The 23,257-nt window shown below is 33.3% G+C and overlaps 1 protein-coding gene across 1 annotated transcript; it reads left to right on the top strand.

The window, feature by feature from the left end:
- The first annotated feature begins 369 nt into the window (after positions 1-369).
- LOC142163394 (uncharacterized) lies at positions 370-1,044 on the top strand. The gene has a single exon (XM_075220678.1). The coding sequence runs from the start codon at positions 370-372 to the stop codon at positions 1,042-1,044; it is 675 nt and encodes a 224-aa protein (XP_075076779.1).
- The last annotated feature ends 22,213 nt before the right edge of the window (positions 1,045-23,257 follow it).

Consider the following 23,257-nt stretch of genomic DNA (forward strand, 5'->3'; position numbering starts at 1 on the left):
AACAGGGAAGCCCACATGTGGAAAAGGGATACAGCAATGCTTGCCCACAGCTAATAGTGGGCCACCTATTAGAGTTTAATGACTTGGGTGATATGGAATGTGAGGGGAATAAATAAGATATATAAACAAACAGAATTAAAGATATACTTATAGAATAAGCAAATAAAGTTAGCTGATTTTTTGGAAACTAGAGTCAAGGAGAACAGAGCCAACAGGGTATTCAAAAACATCTTACCAGATTGGGCAATTCAGAACAATTATCAGAGTGCAATAAATAGGAGGATTTGGCTAACATGGGATCCTAAGGTGTATTATATTGTTGTTGAAAAGATAGATGCTCAATTAATTCATTGCACAATAAGGGGGAGAATGGATGGATTTGAAGCTTGCCTTACACTAGTGTATGGTTTCAACACAATTGAGCAGAGAAAATCCTTATGGAGTAATCTGAATGATATTTCAACACAAATGACAAAGCCTTGGATAATTGGTGGAGATTTTAATGCTATGTTGTATACTCAAGACAGAATGTATGGCAATCCAGTAGCAATGAGTGAAATGGAAGATTTTTCAGACTGTATTCATAACCTGTTTCTGAATGAACTGGCATGGAAAGGAGAGTACTATACCTGGTCCAATAAACAACAAGGTGATGACAGGATACTAAGTAGAATTGATAGGGTGTTTGGTAGTGACTTGTGGATGTCTAACTGGGGGCATATATGTACTGAATATGATGTTCCATTGATATCTGATCACTCTCCTGTGCTGTTGAACATCAAGTCTATTAGATCCAATATCAAACCACCCTTTAGATTCTTTAATGTATGGATAGATCATAAGGAGTTTGGAAATATAGTGAAGTCCATATGGAACAGAGGATTAGCAAAGGATGATATGGAGAATGTATGTAAGACGCTCAAAGCTCTGAAGCCTTTATTCAAGAAACTTAATGCTGATGAATATAAGGGAATAACAAAGAGAATTGAAGATGCAAGAAGTGACCTTGTTACAGTCCAAAAAAAATATGCAAAGCCAATATAGTGACAGTCTACTAGAGCAAGAGAAACAAACTCTCCAACAACTAGAGAAGTGGTCTTTAATTGAAGAGAGTATTCTAAAGCAAAAATCAAGGCTTAAATAGATTAAACTAGGGGATGACAATACCAAGTATTTTTCTGCTATTGTAAAAGAGAGGAGCCATAGAAAACAGATGCTAGAGCTGACTACATAGGATGGAATGAAGGTTTATAATCAGGTTAGCATCAAAGAAGAGTTTATAAGGTTTTATAAAAACCTGATGGGGGCTTCTACAAAGACATTACCAGCAATCAACAAAGAAATAATGAAGAATGACCCTAAGCTTAATCATGAACAGCAGATTAGTTTGATTGTTGAAGTGACAGAAGATAAAGCATATAAGAGCATTTATGCTATACAAGAGGATAAAGCTCCTGGAGTTGATGGGTATAACTCATGTTTATTCAAGAAAGTATGGCCTATATTAAGTAGGAGATTGTGCAATTAGTGTACGAGTTCTTTATCACTGGAAGAATGTACAAAGGTATCAACTGTACAACAATTACTCTTGTTCCTAAAGTGAATAGCCCAACTACAGCAAGGGAATTCAGGCCTATTGCATGTTGTATTGTCCTTTATAAGATCATATCTAAAATACTATCTAGCAGACTGCAAGGAGTAATTACTAGTGTGATAAGTGAAGCTCAGGCAGGATTCATTCCAGGAAGGAAAATATCAGATAACATAATCTTATCTCATGAACTTGTGAAGGCATGCACCAGAAAGAATTCTTCCCCAAGGTGCATGATCAAGATTGATCTAACCAAAGCTTACGATTCTGTAGAATGGATATTCTTAGAACAAGTGATGGTTGAGTTGGGGTTCCCTAATAAGTTTCAGTAATGGGTGCTTACTTGTATGAAAACTGTGACCTATTTAATTATCATCAATGGAGAACCTACTGAGCCATTCCCAGCTGCAAAGGGATTGAGACAGGGAGATCCCATGTCTCCTTTCCTCTTTGCAATTGCTATGGAGTACTTCAGTAGAAGCTTGAATGGATTGAAAAAGGAAAGAGAATTCAAATATTACCCAAGGTGTGTTAAGCTTGGCATAACTCATTTGAGCTTTGCAGATGATTTGTTACTTTTTGCAAGGGGTGACATAGATCAATCACTCAGTTACAACACTGTCTTAATCATTTTTATGCAGCTTCAGGCTTGAAAGCCAACCAGGAAAAGAGTCAATCTTCTTTGGAGGTGTTACTCAGTTGGCTAGTGAAGAGATATTGCAAAATTTGGTTACACCAGAGGTATATTGCCAGTTAAGTACCTAGGAGTTCCATTAACCACTAAGAAGATGTCCATAGCTAAATGGCAATAACTTATTGAGAAGATGGTGGCAAGAATTTTTTCATGGACAACAAAAAACTCTCATATGCTGGAAGAATTCAATTAGTGCAATCTATCTTATTTGGTACTCAGGCTTATTGGTCACAACTGTTTCTGATTCCTAGCAAGGTCTTGAAGACTATTGAAGCATACTGCAGAAGCTATGTGTGGTCAGGAGTCAATGTCATTACAGGAAGATCTTTGGTAGCATGGAAAAAAATGTGTACTCCCAAAAGTGCTGGGGGACTAAATCTAATCAATTTAAAACTATGAAATAAAGCAGCAGCATCAATGAACTACTGGGATCTAGCAAACCAGGGTGATAAGATGTGGATCAAATGGATACAGGCATACTATATAAAAGGCCAACAGCTGCCTAATATGCCAATACCAAAGCAGACTTCCTGGGTAGTTAGAAAGATGGTGGAGGCAAGAAGCTCAGTAGAAACAATTCATATTCAGCTACAGAAAAACAACAGCATGATCAGACAACTATATTTGGCTATGATGGGGCAATTGCCAAGGGTAGAATGGAAGATGTTCATGTTTGGAAATGAAGCAAGGGCAAAAGCTAAATTCACAATGTGGCTATACTTCCAAGATAGGATGCTAATCAGTGACAGATTGAACAAATGGGGGATGCAAGTGGACAGGGAATGTATTATGTGTAAAGTGCATGATGAGAACATGAAGCATATTTTTATTGAATGTGAGTATGCTAAGAGTGTTTGGACAACCCTGCTAAAATGGATGCAGAGGCAACCAATCTGGGCAACTTCATGGGACCAACACTGGAAATGCGCTGTAGAGAATGCAACAGAAAAATCAAGTAAGGCAGGAGTATTCAGGATGATATATGCAGAAGCAATTCATGAGATATGGAACGAGAGAAATCACAGGATATTTGAAAAGCAAAGCAGGAAAGCTGAAGAGTTAGCTAGGAACATAGCATGCATATGTAATGTTAGAGCAACAAACCAAAATAGGACAGTAGGCTGAGTTGTAAGCCAACTGTGGACTTGTAAAGCTTCAATAGTGATTAATGAAAATTTTTAATTACCAAAAAAAAAGGTATAGGTAAAAGTCCTAAATTTTAGGACAAAAAATTAGGACTACTTACAGAAATAATTAAATGACTATTTTATCTGGCATGAAACTAATTTTTAAAAGTTAAAAAAGACAAAGGATATTTCGCAAAAGGTCATCGTATTTTAATATAATATAAATATATTGAAGATTATATAATTAAGTTAATAGTTGTAGATTATAAAATATTTTACTCATTTACTAGTATTTATGTAACTTTCCAACAAAATAAAGTTCAAAACAAATCTAAAGGTTCAGAGAGATTACAAATGGAATCAAATAAAACAATCCCAATAAACTAGCTTCCAAATCTAAAGTATATAATTCAGAAGTTCATAAAACAAAAAAGTTTTGACATCAAAATTTCACAAGCAAGTTGTCCATTCCTTTCAGAAATCAGGCAGTATCTTCCTTTCCTTTTGTTCAAACATCAGGTAAGAACTTGTATATCTCATTTATGACTGAAAGCGGTAGAAGATGTCATAAATAAATCATAAAAACTATTTGTAGGACGTAAAAAAACTGTTATTTCCTTATTTATGAAAATTTTTGTCTCTTCATTTATGGCATAAAACTCGATATTGGTCTCACATTTATTCTCCAAAAGATATGAGTAGCTGATCTGATATGACAATTGTGGTGCATGTTTCATGGTGTTTTTGAGTAATGTTGTTGTTTACGACTGCCTTTTGAGTTAATATTGTTGTTTACTACTCCCTCCGTTCCAGTTTATGTGAACCTATTTTTATTTTGGTCCATTCCAAAAAAATGACTCATTTCTAAATTTGGAAACAATTTAGCTTAAACTTTCAACACTACCCTTGATGAAAATATATTATAACTATACAAATACTCTGAGCCTCTTTTTCACTTGTTTATGACCACAAATTCTAAATATTATTGCTTACTGTAGTATCTTTTGAGTTAATATTGTTGTTTGCTTGTGTCTTTAAGTTAATATTCACGCCTCTTCATTTACTTAACCTCTACTTTTAGGGTCGGTTGGAAAGTCACCTGGTAATTAAAATTATTGTAATTACTTTGAAACTATAATTACATATAGTAATTACGACGACATGTTTGTTTATAATAATATAATTATAGTGTAAATACAATTATTTGTTGTGCATATGTAATTACATAGCTAGATTAATTTGAAAATGAAATTAATACTTGACAAATTTGTTCTTTTATGAATAATATATTAAATTTAGATATTTAAGATGCTATAATTTCTTGAAATATATTAATTAGGTATTTAAAATGCATATTATTTCTTGAAAATATATTAATTAATAACCACGTATTTATAAATAATATTGAAAAAATAATTGTAATATTTTTCAAATTAGTAATGTTTTAATTTAATCAAGTGTGAAAATTAAAGAATATATTTTGTAAGACCATCATGGGCGACAAAATAATTAATATTTATATATAATGTCATAACATTATTCATATGTTTGACAAAAAAAATCTATTAATTGAAATTAATAATATGCAATATAAAACAACTAGTGAATTGTACTAAAACAAATAAATTGAAATTGAAAATATAACCTAAATTCAAAATCCAAAAAGAAAAAGTTCATGGGACTTTTATGTCAAAACATGCCATAAAATAAGTTCCAAAAAAACTTAAGTAAAAATAATTCAAAAGAAAATAAAAACATGTATAAGTCTATAACATCAATCAACAAATTCTACTTTAATAACATCATTCGTAATATGTTAAGTTTGTTAAAGACTCGTTCTTTTTAATATTACGAAGTCTAGTTTCAGCAACTAGAATAACGACGTAGTTATGCTTACTGAAAAAATAAGGAAAATAAATTTTAAAATACGAGCAATTACATGGAATTACAATAACTAAAGGTTGGGAAATGAGAAGAAAGAAAATGAAAGATAAATAATATAAACAAAAATTTTAAAATATATATAAAAAATTAAAATAATAGGAAAAAAAATAAAAAGAAAAGAAATTAAAATTAAAAAATAAAATAAAAAGTAACAATGTAATTACAAAGTATAATTACACCCCATTCTCAACCCCCTCTCCCCTCCCCAAGAATTGGAGAATGTAATTATTCCCTCCCAATTACACTCAGAGACCATGTAATTGGCCTAACAAACAAGCTAAAATGTATAACACTCAATTGCACTCGATTTCAATTACATGGGCCGCTTTCCAAACACGCCAAATTTTATAACACCCAATTACGCTTAATTCCAATTACATGGGTCGCTTTTCAAACGGAACCTTAATAAGCACTCCCTCTGTCTCATATTACGTGTTTCTTTTTTACACGCTCCTTAAGAAATATTAATTAGGAAAGGGATTGAACTATTCTACCCTTATTTATGTTTTAAAATATAATCTCTCTTCGTTGAATATTTATTTTATTTATATGTTATCTTCATCTTCAAGAACCATTATTACTATGGGTAAAAAGGGGAAAAATAATAACAATTTTATCTTGAACTTGTAAAATGACAAATAATTTGAGACATTTATTTTTAATAACCACGACTGATAATATGAGACGAATGGAATAGTAATATCCCAAAATTTTGAAAGCTCATCCAGTGCGCATTAGTATTTGTATTTGTGAAAGAGAAATGTGACGAGGATGTTTAGCAAAACCCATGGGGCGGAAAATATTTACCCGCCCCTACCCATTGCTTTTTTTCCTATCCATTTTTTTAATATTCAGTCAAATTAATCTACTAATAAACCAAGTCAAGTCAAATCAAGCCAAACCAAATGAAGCCAGGCCAAGCCAAAGCCAAATCAGGCTAAGCTAAACTAAGCCATGTGAGTAAAAGAAGGTTGGGATGGGTGGGTATTTAGGGGTATTAGTATTAATTATATCGAATTTGTATAAATTGTAACTAGTTTTCAAATGGATAGAAAATGACTATTTTAAGCTTAATGGATATTTTACATAAATTGCTCTGGTTTAAAATGTTACCTTCCATCAGAACAGCTAGCAAAACAAATTCTAACTTTGATTTTTCTTTGTTCATTTTTTAAACGTAAGGAAATCTTTTTGCTTGTTTGTTAATTAGTTAGTAGTAGTTGTTATAAGATAAAATTTATGGATCATAATATTTAATAAACATTACTGTCTATGTCCCTAAGTTATGTGATAAAATTTTCTTTTTAGTATGTCTAAAAAAGAATAATGCATTTTTATATTTAAATAAAATTTAACATGAAACTTCACCTTTTATCCTTAATGAAATAATTAACAACCACACAAATATCTATAACTTACCTTAGATTACAAGCTCCGAAAGTCCCTTTCTGTGCCTAGTCAAACTATAATATCACATAATTTGGGAGTATTATCTTTTTAATACTTGTCGAATCATTCTAAATTAGGTACTACTTAAACAAGCTTTATTGAAGATACATAACTAACTAAAACAAGCTTTACTGAAGATACTGACATAAGAATTAGTGCATGAATTAACTTATAATAGACATTTCTCATAAGAGTTCGTTCTTTTGTCACCGAAAATAGGGATAGCGTAGATCTATATTCATTAATGGATTATTGATCATTTTGTAGATATACTATTTACCTCGCTTTTAACGGCGCTTTGCGCGGCTACATTCACTACTAACAATAGGAAAATCAAGAGGGTATCTTCTAAAAGTATGGGAATCAAAAATGCCTTTTACTAAAATACAAAATGAAAAAAATCCAGAGGTTAATTGGAATGCGTATGTATCATATAAGTTACACCTGAGTATCATATAAGTTACACCTGAGTATCATATAGTACCTCTTTCAAATCTTTCCAGATTGGATTTTACTAGGGAATTTAATATAATGCTATTTTATTGCAGAAAACTATGGAGAACCTGCAATGCACTTATTGTGGCACAGCAGGATTTAGATCAGTTGATGAGATATTGCGGCACTTGATTAATTGTGAGGTAAGAAAATTACACAACTTCATATTAAATTATCGTCAAATATTTCACTTATTTAATACCTCTTGAGAGTTAGCAATGTTAATTGTGTTAGAATATACTATAAGCCATGCGTATTGTTATAGTATTCTTTATGAACAATTATTTATTTACTTGTTTAAATTCAATAAAGTTTTATTTTAAATAGATCATGTGTTGGTTTGTGCGTCCATTGCTTACATAGTAGATGATTTAGTGTATAGAGTTTAGCTTATACACGGAAGATTAAATCATCGGTTCTTGTAAGACATAAAAGTTAATGTTCACAATCTAATGATGGAATTGGACAAATCATCGGAATGATTGTAGCACAAGATTAAATATAATTTATCTTGATTATGGGAATGGTTTAATTCCAACTTCTTGTACTAGTACATTTTGTATGTATTGAACGGATCAAGTAGAGATGAGTATTTTATACTGACTTCATAAAATAATTTCTCTAGTCCATTTAATGTACTTATACTCTTAATCCTGATATAATTATTATTAGCTGTGTATGTCACTTGTTGTTTTGATTTATTAAAAGGCGAGATTCTTTCGCGAGTCAATAAGCCTGGTAAATTGGATAACAATGATATACATTGGCGAAGTAATAATTAGTTGATGGAATCCATGTCTCGATTTTGAGATTGATGATACTCCTTTATGAAAGCTTATAAGTTTTCATGTGTAAACCCGGCCGGTGGATTTTGTATCCGACACATGAAATAAGTTAAGTGTAAGTCTAAAGGAAGTAATCAATAAATTAAATAGTCAGTAATTTAATTTGATTGATTAGTATCTGAATCTTAACATGGGGAGTTAAATAAGGTTTTATGGAAGAATTTCGAAATTGAACTAAGGAGTGCAATTACGAATTTTTAGTGGAATAATTCGTAATTTATTATGATGGAAATTAGTTTCAGAATTTCGAAATTAATATCATAATAGGAAGCCTTGTTAATTAAATTCTGTGGTCCCTACTGTGCCTAAATAATAGAAAATAGTGAAAACTGTTACTTAGTGGGAAAGAAAACGTGGAAACCGTCCCTTAGTGGGAGAAGGAAACCTAACAGGTTTTGAAAACGGTTTTGACCTAAAAACGCAGCTATATATATGGATATAAGGGCTGGACGTTTTTTACATGATTCTGACTGCGGTTTCTACTAGAATTTTGCCCACCCAAAATTCTCTATTTTCGATTATTGTTTGGGTAACACAGTAGAAGACTGTGGAAATCTGCTAGTGTGTTTTCAACTGAGGAACTGGAGAACGACCTAGATTTGTTGTGTTTACGCTTCAAGAGGTAATTCTAAAATCTCCATACGTGCTAGTTGTTTAGATTACACGTGAATAAGATTCTGTTATTGCTTCCGCTGTGGTATATATTCCAACAATTGGTATCAGAGCTTACTCACGTCTAATTAAATAATTAGGATAAACCATAAGGATTAATATCATGTTCTATATGCAAGTTTTGAATTACATGCAAAGTTTGTTTTTCTGAAAACCTGCACTGTTTTTTGGTGTGATTATTTGTTATGGGTTGTGTTGATTATTCTGAAAACTTGATGTATCCTTTTAATATTGGTGATGTTGAGTTAGAATAATCTGAAAATTGAATTTTATCATGTAAAACGGAAAAACACGTTTTGCTGAATTAGGGCAGAAAATCGGAGGTCAAAAAGTTGATGGACTCCGATTGACCTGAAACTTGGCAGGTCCATGCGAAACGGCCCAGTGAGCAATACTCATGGATTTCTTATGACTGAAGTCGTTTTTTGGGCGTTCGGGGTCGTTTAGATGGTGTTTTTGCTGTTTTTCTAAAATTCTGAATTTTTTTTTTGTTTTTAATTCCAGTAATTGTGGGGATCAATTCCCTTGGTCCCCGGGCTTAAAAAATCAGTGATATAATATTTTTACACGTTGACGTAGGTCTTCTTCCATATCGGATAAAAATATTATGAATAATCACTATGTTATACTAGTCATTGATTATTTGTATTTACTCTCCATCTGAGTATGCATGTTGGTTCAATAGGACTAATATATGTTGAATGTTGATATTCACTTGGCTTAAATTAACAGTTTACTCTCCATCTGAGTATGACATGTTTAAGTTTATGGAGTGAAAATCTGTCATTATATATGTATATTGCAAGAATAGCTTCTTTCCCATCGAAATTTGTTGTTCAAGGTGCATAGATTGTATATATATAATGTGTTTTGAATTTTAATGTTCATAATACAAACTGATTTGATCTATTTAAATATTTAATGTCTCCCAGATTAACAATGACTGCTTTTAATCCCCTTACTGCCATTCTTACCCAAAACAAACTTGAGGGTCCAAATTATGTTGATTGGAAACGAAATTTGGATATTGTTCTAATTGCTGAAGAGTACAAATTTGTGCTCGATGAGGTGTGTCCAGAAAAACCTGGAGATGATGCCACAGATGATGAACAAAAGGCTTACCAGAAATGGATTAAGGCTGATGAGATGGCGCGGTGTTACATTTTGGCATCCATGTCGAATGTTCTGCAACATCAGCATCAATCGATGGAGTCTGCTTATGACATTCTGGAAAATCTCAAAGAAATGTTCGGAGATCAGAATCGTGCGGCTAAGCAGACTGCCATGAAAGCCCTTCTGAATACCAAAATGGTTGAAGGTTCATCGGTCAGGGACCATGTTCTGAAGATGATGAGTCTTCTGAATGAACTGGAGGTCCTTGGAGCTAACATTGATAAGGACACGCAGGTTGAAATGATCCTGCAGACTTTGCCTGACAGTTTTCAGCAATTTCGCCTGAATTATAACATGAACAAAATGGATTTGTCCCTTGCGAAATTGTTGAATGAGCTGCAGTTGGCAGAGACTATTATCAAGTCCCAAGCTCCTCCCGTGGCATTGAATTTTGAGGCAGGTTCTTCTTCTAAGCCGAGAGGCGGGCAGAAAATGAAAAAGGCTCAAAAACCCTCTGTTGGTGGCGCGATTGCTGGTGTGAAAAAGGCTAAGGGCAAGTGTTATCACTGCAAGCAGCCCGGGCATCATAAGAAGCAGTGTCCAACTTATCTGGCCAAGCTGAAAAATAAACCAGGTGATTTACATCTACTTGTCGTTGAAACATTTTTAGCGGCTGTTTCTACCATGTCATGGTGTGTAGATTCGGGAGCCACTAATCATATCTGCACTTATTTGCAGGGGTTTTAGGTAACGCGGCGGCTAAGTAAAGGAGAAATCAATGTTTATCAAGCAGACGGTTCAGCAGCCCCAGCTTTAGCAATAGGAAATATTAGTATTTCGTTTGGTAGTGGTAGAGTTTTAGCTTTAAAAGACACATTATATGTACCTTCCGTTAGAAGGAATTTAATTTCGATTTCTAGTGCTATGAGAGATGGTTATGATTTTAATTGTCATGACGTTGATAAATGTGTTATTACTCATAATAAGCGTTATCTCTCTTCGGCTACATTGATTAATGGTCTTTTTGTTGTTGACTCTATTCGTAAACCGTTACCACCTAAAGAACTGAATAATGTTGATTTACCAAGCAAGAGAAAACGTTCTTCTGAATTGAGTGAAACATATTTATGGCACTTGTGTTTGGGTCATATAAATCTGAACAGAATTTCCAAGTTGGTCAAGGATGGACTTTTAAGTTCATTAAAAGTGGAGGCACTACCAACTTGTGAATCTTGTTTAGAAGGGAAAATGACAAAATGAAATTTCCCCTCAAAAGGAAATCAGGTAAGTGATAAATTAGAATTAATTCATTCTGATTTGTGTGGTCCAATGAATGTCCAAGCAAGAGGTGGTTTTGAGCATTTTGTGACTTTCACAGATGATTACTCAAAATATGGATATATTTATTTGTTGCGTCGAAAGTCTGAATGTTTTGAAAAGTTCAAAGAATTCAAGACTGAGACTGAAAAGCGACATAATAAACATATCAAGACACTACGATCTGATCGTGGTAGGGAGTACCTCTCTACGGACTTCATTGGTTATTTATCAGAATGTGGAATTACATCTCAATTATTTGCACCTGGAACTCCACAACAAAATGGTGTAGCTGAAAGAAGAAATAGGACTCTTATGGAAATGGTTAGATCAATGATGAGTTATTCCGATTTGCCTTCGTCTTTTTGTGGACATGCCTTAGAAACGACGAATTATGTTCTGAACTTAGTTCCTTCAAAGTCAGTACCCTTGACCCCTATAGAATTGTGGACTGGGCGCAAGCCTAGTCTGCGGCATATTCGAGTTTGGGGTTGTCCGGCACATGTGCTAAAGGGGAAAACGGATAAATTGGAGGCAAGAACGGATGTATGCGTGTTTATAGGTTATCCAAAAGGGACGAAAGGTGGTTTATTCTATTGTCCTAAAGAGAAAAAGGTAATTGTTAGCACAAATGACAAGTTTCTAGAAGAGGACTATTTGATGAACCATGTTCCTAGAAGTAAACTCGTTTTACAGGAACTTAGCAAAGGAATGGAAACTCAGTCATCTGAAAATCAAAACGACCATATCCAAACCCCGGAAGTCGATTTTGACATACCATTGCACTTTAGTAGTAAGAGAAATGTCAATAGACTTAATGTACCACAAGAACAAGTGCCCGCAGTCATACTACCACAAAGTAGTGGGAGTCATGTTGAGCAGACTGCACAACAGGAAGAAGTCGTTGATATCCCTGTGGATAGCATGGAGACTCAGGTTCCTGATGATGTTGTGGTTCAACCACAAAATCAACGTGATGTAGTTGCAACTGATGTAGTGCGTAGTCGTAGTGGGAGAGAAATAAGACAGCCAGTTCGTTACACGCTCTTGGGAGAATCATATGATAGGATCCCTGAGGAGCCTACCTCCGAACCTATCAATTATGACCAAGCACTACATGATAAGGATGCCAATAAGTGGGTTGCTGCTATGAAATCAGAGATGGAGTCTATGTACTCTAATCAGGTTTGGGATCTTGTAGAACCAACTGATGGGGTTAAACCCATTGGATGCAAATGGATCTATAAGAAAAAGAGAGGTGTAGACGGAAAAGTACAAACTTTTAAAGCAAGGCTTGTAGCGAAAGGGTTTACTCAGAAAGAAGGGATTGACTATGAGGAAACCTTCTCGCCGGTAGCCATGCTTAAGTCTATAAGGATTCTCTTATCCATTGCTGCTCATTATGATTATGAGATTTGGCAAATGGATGTCAAGACAGCTTTCCTTAATGGAAGTCTTGATGAGTGCATCTATATGATGCAACCAGACGGTTTTATGGAAAGTGGCAAAGAGCACATGTTGTGTACGGTTAAAAGGTCCATTTATGGACTAAAACAGGCATCTAGGGCATGGAACACTTGTTTTGATAAGGCGATTAAAACTTTTGGTTTTGATCAGTGTCTTAACGAATCTTGTGTATACAAAAAGTGGGATGGGGACAAAGTGGCATTTTTGATCTTATATGTAGATGACATACTGCTCATAGGAAATAATGTGGGCATGTTGAATTCAGTTAAGCAGTGGTTGTACACACATTTTGATATGAAAGATTTGGGAGAAGCGGCTCATATCCTTGGGATCAAACTCTTGCGAGATCGCAAGAAAAGGATATTAGGCTTGTCCCAAGGTCTTTATATTGATACAATACTCTCCAGGTTTAGCATGCATGATTCCAAGAAAGGATTCCTTCCTTTTAGACATGGAATTTCTCTATCTAAAGATCAGTCTCCTAAGAATGATGAAGAGATAGAAAAGATGAAGGCGGTCCCTTATGCATCAGCTGTGGGGAGCCTCATGTATGTTATGTTATGCACTAGGCCTGATATCTGCTTTGCCATTGGCGTTGTTAGCAGATTTCAGTCTAATCCTGGGAAAGAGCATTAAATGGCGGTTAAACATATAATCAAGTACCTGAAAAGGACTAGGGATTACATGTTGATCTACCAATCGGATGACCTGGTACCTATTGGGTATACTGATTCGGATTTCCAATCAGACAGAGATTCTAGAAAGTCTACCTCAGGTAATGTGTTTACTCTTGGAGGTGGAGCCATAAGTTGGAGGAGTATCAAGCAAACTTGTGTTGCTGATTCCACCATGGAAGCCGAATATGTGGCAGCCTCTGAGGCAGCCAAAGAGGCAGTTTGGCTCGGTAACTTCCTGATAGAGTTGGGTGTGGTTCCTTCGATTCAAGCGCCAATTACGCTTTACTGTGATAATAGTGGTGTGGTTGCAAATTCAAAGGAGCCACGAAACCATAAGAGGGCAAAGCACATTGAGCGTAAATATCATTTAATTCGTGATAAAGTGCAGAGAGGGGATGTAGTGGTCACCAAGATTGCGTCAGAGAACAACTTGGCAGATCCGTTTACTAAGAGCTTACCACAGAAGACTTTTGATAAGCATGTAGAAGGAATGAGTGTCAAAATTGTAGACGCATGGTTATTAGTCTAAGTGGGAGATTGTTAGAATATACTATAAGCCATGCGTATTGTTATAGTATTCTTTATGAACAATTATTTATTTACTTGTTTAAATTCAATAAAGTTTCATTTTAAATAGATCATGTGTTGGTTTGTGCGTCCATTGCTTACATAGTAGATGATTTAGTGTATAGAGTTTAGCTTATACACGGAAGATTAAATCATCGGTTCTTATAAGACATAAAAGTTAATGTTCACAATCTAATGATGGAATTGGACAAATCATCGGAATGATTGTAGCACAAGATTAAATATAATTTATCTTGATTATGGGAATGGTTTAATTCCAACTTCTTGTACTAGTACATTTTGTATGTATTGAATGGATCAAGTAAAGATGAGTATTTTATACTGACTTTATAAAATAATTTCTCTAGTCCATTTAATGTACTTATACACTTAATCCTGATATAATTATTATTAGCTGTGTATGTCACTTGTTGTTTTGATTTATTAAAAGGCGAGATTCTTTTGCGAGTCAATAAGCCTGGTAAATTGGATAACAATGATATACATTGGCAAAGTAATAATTAGTTGATGGAATCCATGTCTCGATTTTGAGATTGATGATACTCCTTTATGAAAGCTTATAAGTTTTCATGTGTAAACCCGGCCGGTAGATTTTGTATCTGACACATGAAATAAGTTAAGTGTAAGTCTAAAGGAAGTAATCAATAAATTAAATAGTCAGTAATTTAATTTGATTGATTAGTATCTGAATCTTAACATGGGGAGTTAAATAAGGTTTTATGGAAGAATTTCGAAATTGAACTAAGGAGTGCAATTACGAATTTTTAGTGGAATAATTCGTAATTTATTATGATGGAAATTAGTTTCAGAATTTCGAAATTAATATCATAATAGGAAGCCTTGTTAATTAAATTCTGTGGTCCCTATTGTGCCTAAATAATAGAAAATAGTGGAAACTGTTACTTAGTGGGAAAGAAAACGTGGAAACCGTCCCTTAGTGGAAGAAGGAAACCTAACAGGTTTTGAAAATGGGTTTGACCTAAAAAACGCAGTTATATATATGGATATAAGAGCTGGACGTTTTTTACATGATTCTGACTGCGGTTTCTACTAGAATTTTGCCCACCCAAAATTCTCTATTTTCGATTATTGTTTGGGTAACACAGTAGAAGACTGTGGAAATCTGCTAGTGTGTTTTCAACTGAGGAACTGGAGAACGACCTAGATTTGTTGTGTTTACGCTTCAAGAGGTAATCATAAAATCTCCATACGTGCTAGTTGTTTAGATTACACGTGAATAAGATTCTGTTATTGCTTCCGCTGTGGTATATATTCCAACAAATTATTGATTGTTGAAAATTTAAGACACTACTTGCACCACTAATCCAAGATTATACTCCTAAAACTACATAAAAGAGTTATTGAAAACATATTAATTGCAAGAGTATTAAAAAGAGTTTCACTTTTTGCACATGCTTTCAATTAACTTAATTAGGTTATCAAACTATTCCTTATTTATTTGAACAAATTATTCAAGCTCATACAATTTTCACAGTGCCGTAATTATTTGTCAACTTCAATTAGTACTGCTCAAGAAGGAGAAAGAAACAAATAAGTAATTGACTATATATTTTGATCAATAATTGGGTTACATAAGAGGGGACAAAACTAGAAAAAATAAAAACTTGGTTTAACAACCTACCGTCAAATCTTTTGTTGTATTTACTATCTGCTATGGCTTTAAAGCATAAACTTTAAATTAGTTACATACAAATCGATTGTTGTATTTACATTAAAATCTAATCGATGTTATTTAATTAAGCCACCCCCGGAGCACCTGCACAGAGAACACGCGAGCAGAGGGCACATGACTTGGGAACTGCATTAGACTCTATGCATGAACAGACAGAAATGAATATTGACCAAGTAGAAAAAGAAAATGATGAGAACCCTACACCTGCTAATCTTCACCGTCTTCGCTCCGCTCAGAACACCAAGTTAATGTTGGAGGTGCAGGAGAGGAATATAGTGATGCTGCAAATACTTAGAACAATTTATGCTGCGCAAGATGCTGCAAATGCTGAGGAAGAAGCTGCAAATGCTGAGGACGAAAATGGTGATGCAAATGGTGAAGAAGCTCAGGGTGGGCAGGCAAATGCTGGAAATGTGGATGAGACTGGAGATGAAGACAACAAGGATGATGAGGATTCTGAGAAAGATGATGATGATTCTGAGGGAGCAGATGTTAAGGAATATTCTGAGACAGATGAGGATGATGATTGTGGTGGAGCGGATGCTAAGGATTCTGAGAAAGATGATGATGATGATTCGGAGACAAATGAGGATGATGATTTTGAGGGAGCGAAGGCTAAGGATTCTAAGGCTGAGGATTCTGAGGGAGTGGATACTAAGGATTCAGAGGATGAAGATGATTGAGCCTAGTTGTTTATGCACTACTTATTGTGTTATTTATGTTTATAAATTATGAACTTATTGTTGTTATGATCAACTCTAAATTTAGAGCTTGTTATTATGTTTAAACTTGAATTATTATGTTAATTACTACGTGTGAACTTATTATTATTATCTACTTCTTATATTAATTACTGTTTAAATAATTGTTATCCATTCTGTTTGAACTATCATGTCTAAAAACATCTATTACTAGGCTCAAAGTAATTAGAAAGTTACTTATCTCAATTGAATCTCTTTTTTTCCTTTTTTAGTAAAAGAAAAAATATCGACAAGAACAACAAAAAAGGAAAAATGTTACCTTCCATCAGAACAGCTAGCAAAACAAATTCTAACTTTGATTTTTCTTTGTTCATTTTTTAAACGTAAGGAAATCTTTTTGCTTGTTTGTTAATTAGTTCGTAGTAGTTGTTATAAGATAAAATTTATGGATCATAATATTTAATAAACATTACTCTCTATGTCCCTAAGTTATGTGATAAAATTTTCTTTTTAGTATGTCTAAAAAAGAATGATGCATTTTTATATTTAAATAAAATTTAACATGAAACTTCACCTTTTATCCTTAATGAAATAATTAACAACCACACAAATATCTATAACTTACTTAGATTACAAGCTCCGAAAGTCCCTTTCTGTGCCTAGTCAAACTATAATATCACATAATTTGGGAGTATTATCTTTTTCATTCTTGTCGAATCATTCTAAATTAGGTACTATTTAAGCAAGCTTTATTGAAGATACATAACTAGCTAAAACAAGCTTACTGAAGATACTGACATAAGAATTAGTGTATGAATTAACTTATAATTGTTATAACACAATAAAAGAAGAAGAAGAAGAGGAGTATTGCAGAGCAAAGTAGAGAGAGAATTCTTATTAATTTTTGGGATGATTTACAATGGAATAGAACCCACCATTTATAGAGAGAGGTTAACTTAGTCACCAAGTAATAAACCCTAGAATCTCTTTAAATATAGACATTCACCATAAATAAAATTCTATTTATAACACTCCCACTTGAATGTCTATTCAACAGATAATGTGCCTCGTTAAAACCTTAAGTAAATAAAACCCAATGGGAAAAAAATTCTAGAGAAGGAAAAAGAGTACACATATCTAACAATACGCCTTTTGGTTGCCTCATTAAAAACCTTGCAAGGAAAACCTAGTGGGACAAAACCTTGTAAGGAAAAAAAGAGTACAACGTGTATTAACTCCTCCTGATGAGAGCATCAAATCACATTCTTGAGCTTTCGCATTTCAATCTTGTGCACTAGCTTCTTGAAGGTTGACGTCAACAGAGATTTGGTGAATAAATCAACCATATTAACTCCAATGAATATATTGCTCCTTGAAAATCCTCGCTATCACATTATCATGCTTATAGTTATAGCAAGATACATATGTGCGCAAATAGCACTTAGGATATGGTACTTCAAAACCAAGAATTGTCTATGCTTCAATCGATTTAAATCATTCAAGAATTGTCATATAAGTTACGTCATATTATAGACTTTAATTAGATGCATATCAAGTTTTCATGTCATGCTAGACAAATAAGATATCGAAAACTGATTGCATATATCATTGACTTTATACTTTCAAGTATTTGAACTACATGTCCAAAACTACATGTCTTTCATATTAAACCAATTCTATTTGAATTGTGTATCGTCTATTTGGCAAATATTTTTGTGTCTATATTCGATAGACTTAAGATCCTCATCTATACTTAGCGTTATGATAGATGTCGTCGACGAATATTTTATATCGGTTCTAGTAAATTTTCATAAAGACATAACATAGAGATCTCTTTATTCATATATTCAGGTACCTGAATCTCTCATGAGATTTTATGAAGTGTTATGTCATGTGATCTTCTAGATCACTTGCCTCCTTATTATGATCAGTTTGATCATTTGCTCATCTTCTTTATCAAGAAGTTTTATTTGAAACCGATTTGTCTATACGCTTTAAGCTTATCGTAGACTTTGTCCTTCTAGGATTTAATATGAGCATTTGCAATGAGAATATAGTTACTTTCTTTGGTCAGCAAATGCGTATGACATGATTTGAAATATATTGCAAACGAATTATCTTTTTATGAACTTCAAGTTCATCTTATGATATTCTAGGATCTACATATACAAATGATAATCCATTCCACGTAACTTTTTCTCAAGTGTTTATCATGTCTGTCCCTCATGTTAGAAAAACTAACTTGTTTCCTCAACTTTGAGAGCCCATCTTTGTGTGTCATAGTGCTAATCAAAATATACACCGCACATCAATAATAATAAGATGAAATTATTTGGTTCCTGACCCCGAACCACTTGTGAGGGGAGAATGTAATATACTTTCGTATATGACCTATATCAAACTGATATAGATAACTTTGTTCTCATAAGAAATAGTTTAGCTATTAAGTGGAGGCACTCAATAAATTATTTTGCTAAACCAACTGTGATGTAAACCAACTTATCAAGATAAACTTTCTTGAATAGAAAATCTAGAAATTATGCTCGAAATTAAATTATTGAGTAAGTTACCTCGCAAAACATCATTTGCGGGTTAATAATAATCGCACATGTAACCATCTCATAGATGCATCTTATGTGGTATACATGGCAAGTGAATGAACCCATATTCACTTTTGATATTTCCAGCGTTTATGGGATTCAATCCCAATTTTAGTTGGTCTACTAATTAACGAGAACAAGCAACCTAGGAGAATTCGTAAAGAACTTTCTAGTTCTTTAATGTTTACTTATTTGAGTTCTCTTTTATTTTTGTACATCATACTTAAATTGATATGGCTAAACTGATTATGCCAACTGAATAAATTATCAATATTGATAAGTTCAGGTTTACACCATGACATGTGCAATTATCAATAAACTCCAAGTTTATTATGATATGAGTTTTTATATCAATAAATATCCACTTTAGTGTGGTGTTCTTTTATTTGTGTAGTACAAACTGGAGAATAAAGCGGGTAACTTTTCACATATATATTATCCCGCTACAAGTTGTAGTAATAGAAGATATTAAATCTTTCCTTTATTTATAGTCTCAATATAATCAACTGCTTTCGCGTGTACTTTGGAAACTGAATAAGTTTCTTTGAGACTTACTACAACACAATACCTTATTGGTAATCAATTGTGTTTCTCCAAAATAGTATAATTGGCTCTTGCAAAGTTCTCAATTAATTTTGTACTACCACATATTCATGAACATCAATATGGTGAATATCTCTTTTAAAGAAAAAGTTATACCATTGTGGTCATGGTCAAATTATATGCAAGATATGTTTCTTGCATTAATGTTATTCTTTAATAATCGCATTGCCAAAATATTTTGGTGTGCAATAGGTACGTGACCAATGACTATTCATGTCATAATAATGATATTATTTTCTTATATCATTTCAAACCTCCTTTTAGAGGTGAGTGTGGTATATTCACTACCACTAGCACGTTCATATTCTTCCAAAAATGAAGATGTATTCATAAATTAGATTTCACTTATTTAATACCTATTGATAGTTAGCAATGTTAATTGTTGATTGTTGAAAATTTAAGACACTTCTTGCACCACTAATCCAAGATTACACTAATCCAAGATTATACTCCTAAAACTACATAAAAGAGTTATTGAAAACATATTAATCGCAAGAGTATTAAAAAGAGTTTCACTTTTTGCACATGCTTTCAATTAACTTAATTAGGTTATCAAACTATTCCTTGTTTATTTGAACAAATTCTTCAAGCTCATACAATTTTCACAGTGCCGTAATTATTTGTCAACTCTCAAGTAGGACTGCTCAAGAAGGAGAAAGAAACAAATAAGTAATTGACTATATATTTTGATCAATAATTGGGTTACATAAGAGGGGACAAAACTAGGAAAAATTAACAACCTACCGTCAAATCTATTGTTGTATTTACTATCTGCTATGGCTTTAAAGCAGAAACTTTAATTTAGTTACATACAAATCGATTGCTGTATTTACATTAAAATCTAATCGATGTTATTTAATCAAGCCACCCGGAGCACCTGCACAGAGAACTCGCGAGCAGAGGGCACATGACTTGGGAACTGCATTTGACTCAATGCATGAACCGGCAGAAATGAATATTGACCAAGCAGAAAAATAAAATGATGAGAACCCTACACCAGCTAATCTTCACCGTCTTCGCTCCGCTCAGAACACCAAGTTAATGTTGGAGGTGCAGGAGAGGAATATAGTGATGCTGCAAATGCTTAGAACAATTTATGTTGCGCAAGATGCTGCAAATGCTGAGGAAGAAGCTGCAAATGCTGAGGACGAAAATGGTGATGCAAATGGTGAAGAAGCTCAGGGTGGGCAGGCAAATGCTGGAAATGTGGATGAGACTGGAGATGAAGACAACAAGGATGATGAGGATTCTGAGAAAGATGATGATGATTCTGAGGGAGCAGATGTTGAGGAATATTCTGAGACAGATGAGGATGATGATTGTGGTGGAGCGGATGCTAAGGATTCTGAGAAAGATGATGATGATGATTCGGAGACAAATGAGGATGATGATTCTGAGACAGACGAGGATGATGATTCTGAGGGAGCGAAGGCTAAGGATTCTAAGGCTGAGGATTCTGAGGGAGTGGATACTAAGGATTCAGAGGATGAAGATGATTGAGCCTAGTTGTTTATGCACTACTTATTGTGTTATTTATGTTTATAAATTATGAACTTATTGTTGTTATGATCAACTCTAAATTTAGAGCTTGTTATTATGTTTAAACTTGAATTATTATGTTAATTACTACGTGTGAACTTATTATTATTATCTACTTCTTATATTAATTACTGTTTAAATATTTGTTATCCATTCTGTTTGAACTATCATGTCTAAAAACATCTATTACTAGGCTAAAAGTAATTAGAAAGTTACTTGTCTCAGTTGAATCTTTTTTTTTTCTTTTTTTAGTAAAAGGAAAAATATCGACAAGAACAACAAAAAAGGAAAAATGTTACCTTCCATCAGAACAGCTAGCAAAACAAATTCTAACTTTGATTTTTCTTTGTTCATTTTTTAAACGTAAGGAAATCTTTTTGCTTGTTTGTTAATTAGTTCGTAGTAGTTGTTATAAGATAAAATTTATGGATCATAATATTTAATAAACATTACTCTCTATGTCCCTAAGTTATGTGATAAAATTTTCTTTTTAGTATGTCTAAAAAAGAATGATGCATTTTTATATTTAAATAAAATTTAACATGAAACTTCACCTTTTATCCTTAATGAAATAATTAACAACCACACAAATATCTATAACTTACTTAGATTACAAGCTCCGAAAGTCCCTTTCTGTGCCTAGTCAAACTATAATATCACATAATTTGGGAGTATTATCTTTTTCATTCTTGTCGAATCATTCTAAATTAGGTACTACTTAAACAAGCTTTATTGAAGATACATAACTAGCTAAAACAAGCTTACTGAAGATACTGACATAAGAATTAGTGTATGAATTAACTTATAATTGTTATAACACAATAAAAGAAGAAGAAGAGTATTGCAGAGCAAAGTAGAGAGAGAATTCTTATTAATTTTTGGGATGATTTACAATGGAATAGAACCCTCTATTTATAGAGAGAGGTTAACTTAGTCACCAAGTAATAAACCCTAGAATCTCTTTAAATATAGACATTCACCATAAGTAAAATTCTATTTATAACACTCCCCCTTGAATGTCCATTCAACAGATAATGTGCCTCGTTAAAACCTTAACTAAATAAAACCCAATGGGAAAAAAAATCTAGAGAAGGAAAAAGAGTACACATATCTAACAATACGCCTTTTGGTTGCCTCATTAAAAACCTTGCAAGGAAAACCTAGTGGGACAAAACCTTGTAAGAAAAAAAGAGTACAACGTGTATTAACTCCCCCTGATGAGAGCATCAAATCACATCCTTGAGCTTTCGCATTTCAATCTTGTGCACTAGCTTCTTGAAGGTTGACGTCAACAGAGATTTGGTGAATAAATCAACCATATTAACTCCAATGAATATATTGCTCCTTGAAAATCCTCGCTATCACATTATCATGCTTATAGTTATAGCAAGATACATATGTGCGCAAATAGCACTTAGGATATGGTACTTCAAAACCAAGAATTGTCTATGCTTCAAGCGATTTAAATCATTCAAGAATTATCATATAAGTTACGTCATATAATAGACTTTAATTAGATGCATATCAAGTTTTCATGTCATGCTAGACAAATAAGATATCGAAAACTGATTGCATATATCATTGACTTTATACTTTCAAGTATTGGAACTACATGTCCAAAACTACATGTCTTTCATATTAAACCAATTCTATTTGAATTGTGTATCGTCTATTTGGCCAATATTTTTGTGTCTATATTCGATAGACTTAAGATCCTCATCTATACTTAGCGCTATGATAGATGTCGTTGACGAATATTTTATATCAGTTCCAGTAATTTTTCATAAAGACATAACATAGAGATCTCTTTATTCATATATTCAGGTACCTGAATCTCTCATGAGATTTTATGAAGTGTTATGTCATGTGATCTTCTAGATCACTTGTCTCCTTATTATGATCAGTTTGATCATTTGCTCATCTTCTTTATCAAGAAGTTTTATTTGAAACCGATTTTTCTATACGCTTTAAGCCTATCGTAGACTTTGTCCTTCTAGGACTTAATATGAGCATTTGCAATGAGAATATAGTTACTTTCTTTGGTCAGCAAATGCGTGTGACATGCTTTGAAATATATTGCAAACGAATTATCTTTTTATGAACTTCAAGTTCATCTTATGATATTCTAGGATCTACATATAC

Source organism: Nicotiana tabacum, chromosome 1 (assembly GCF_000715075.1).
Source record: "Nicotiana tabacum cultivar K326 chromosome 1, ASM71507v2, whole genome shotgun sequence".
NCBI classification, from domain to species: Eukaryota; Viridiplantae; Streptophyta; class Magnoliopsida; order Solanales; family Solanaceae; genus Nicotiana; species Nicotiana tabacum.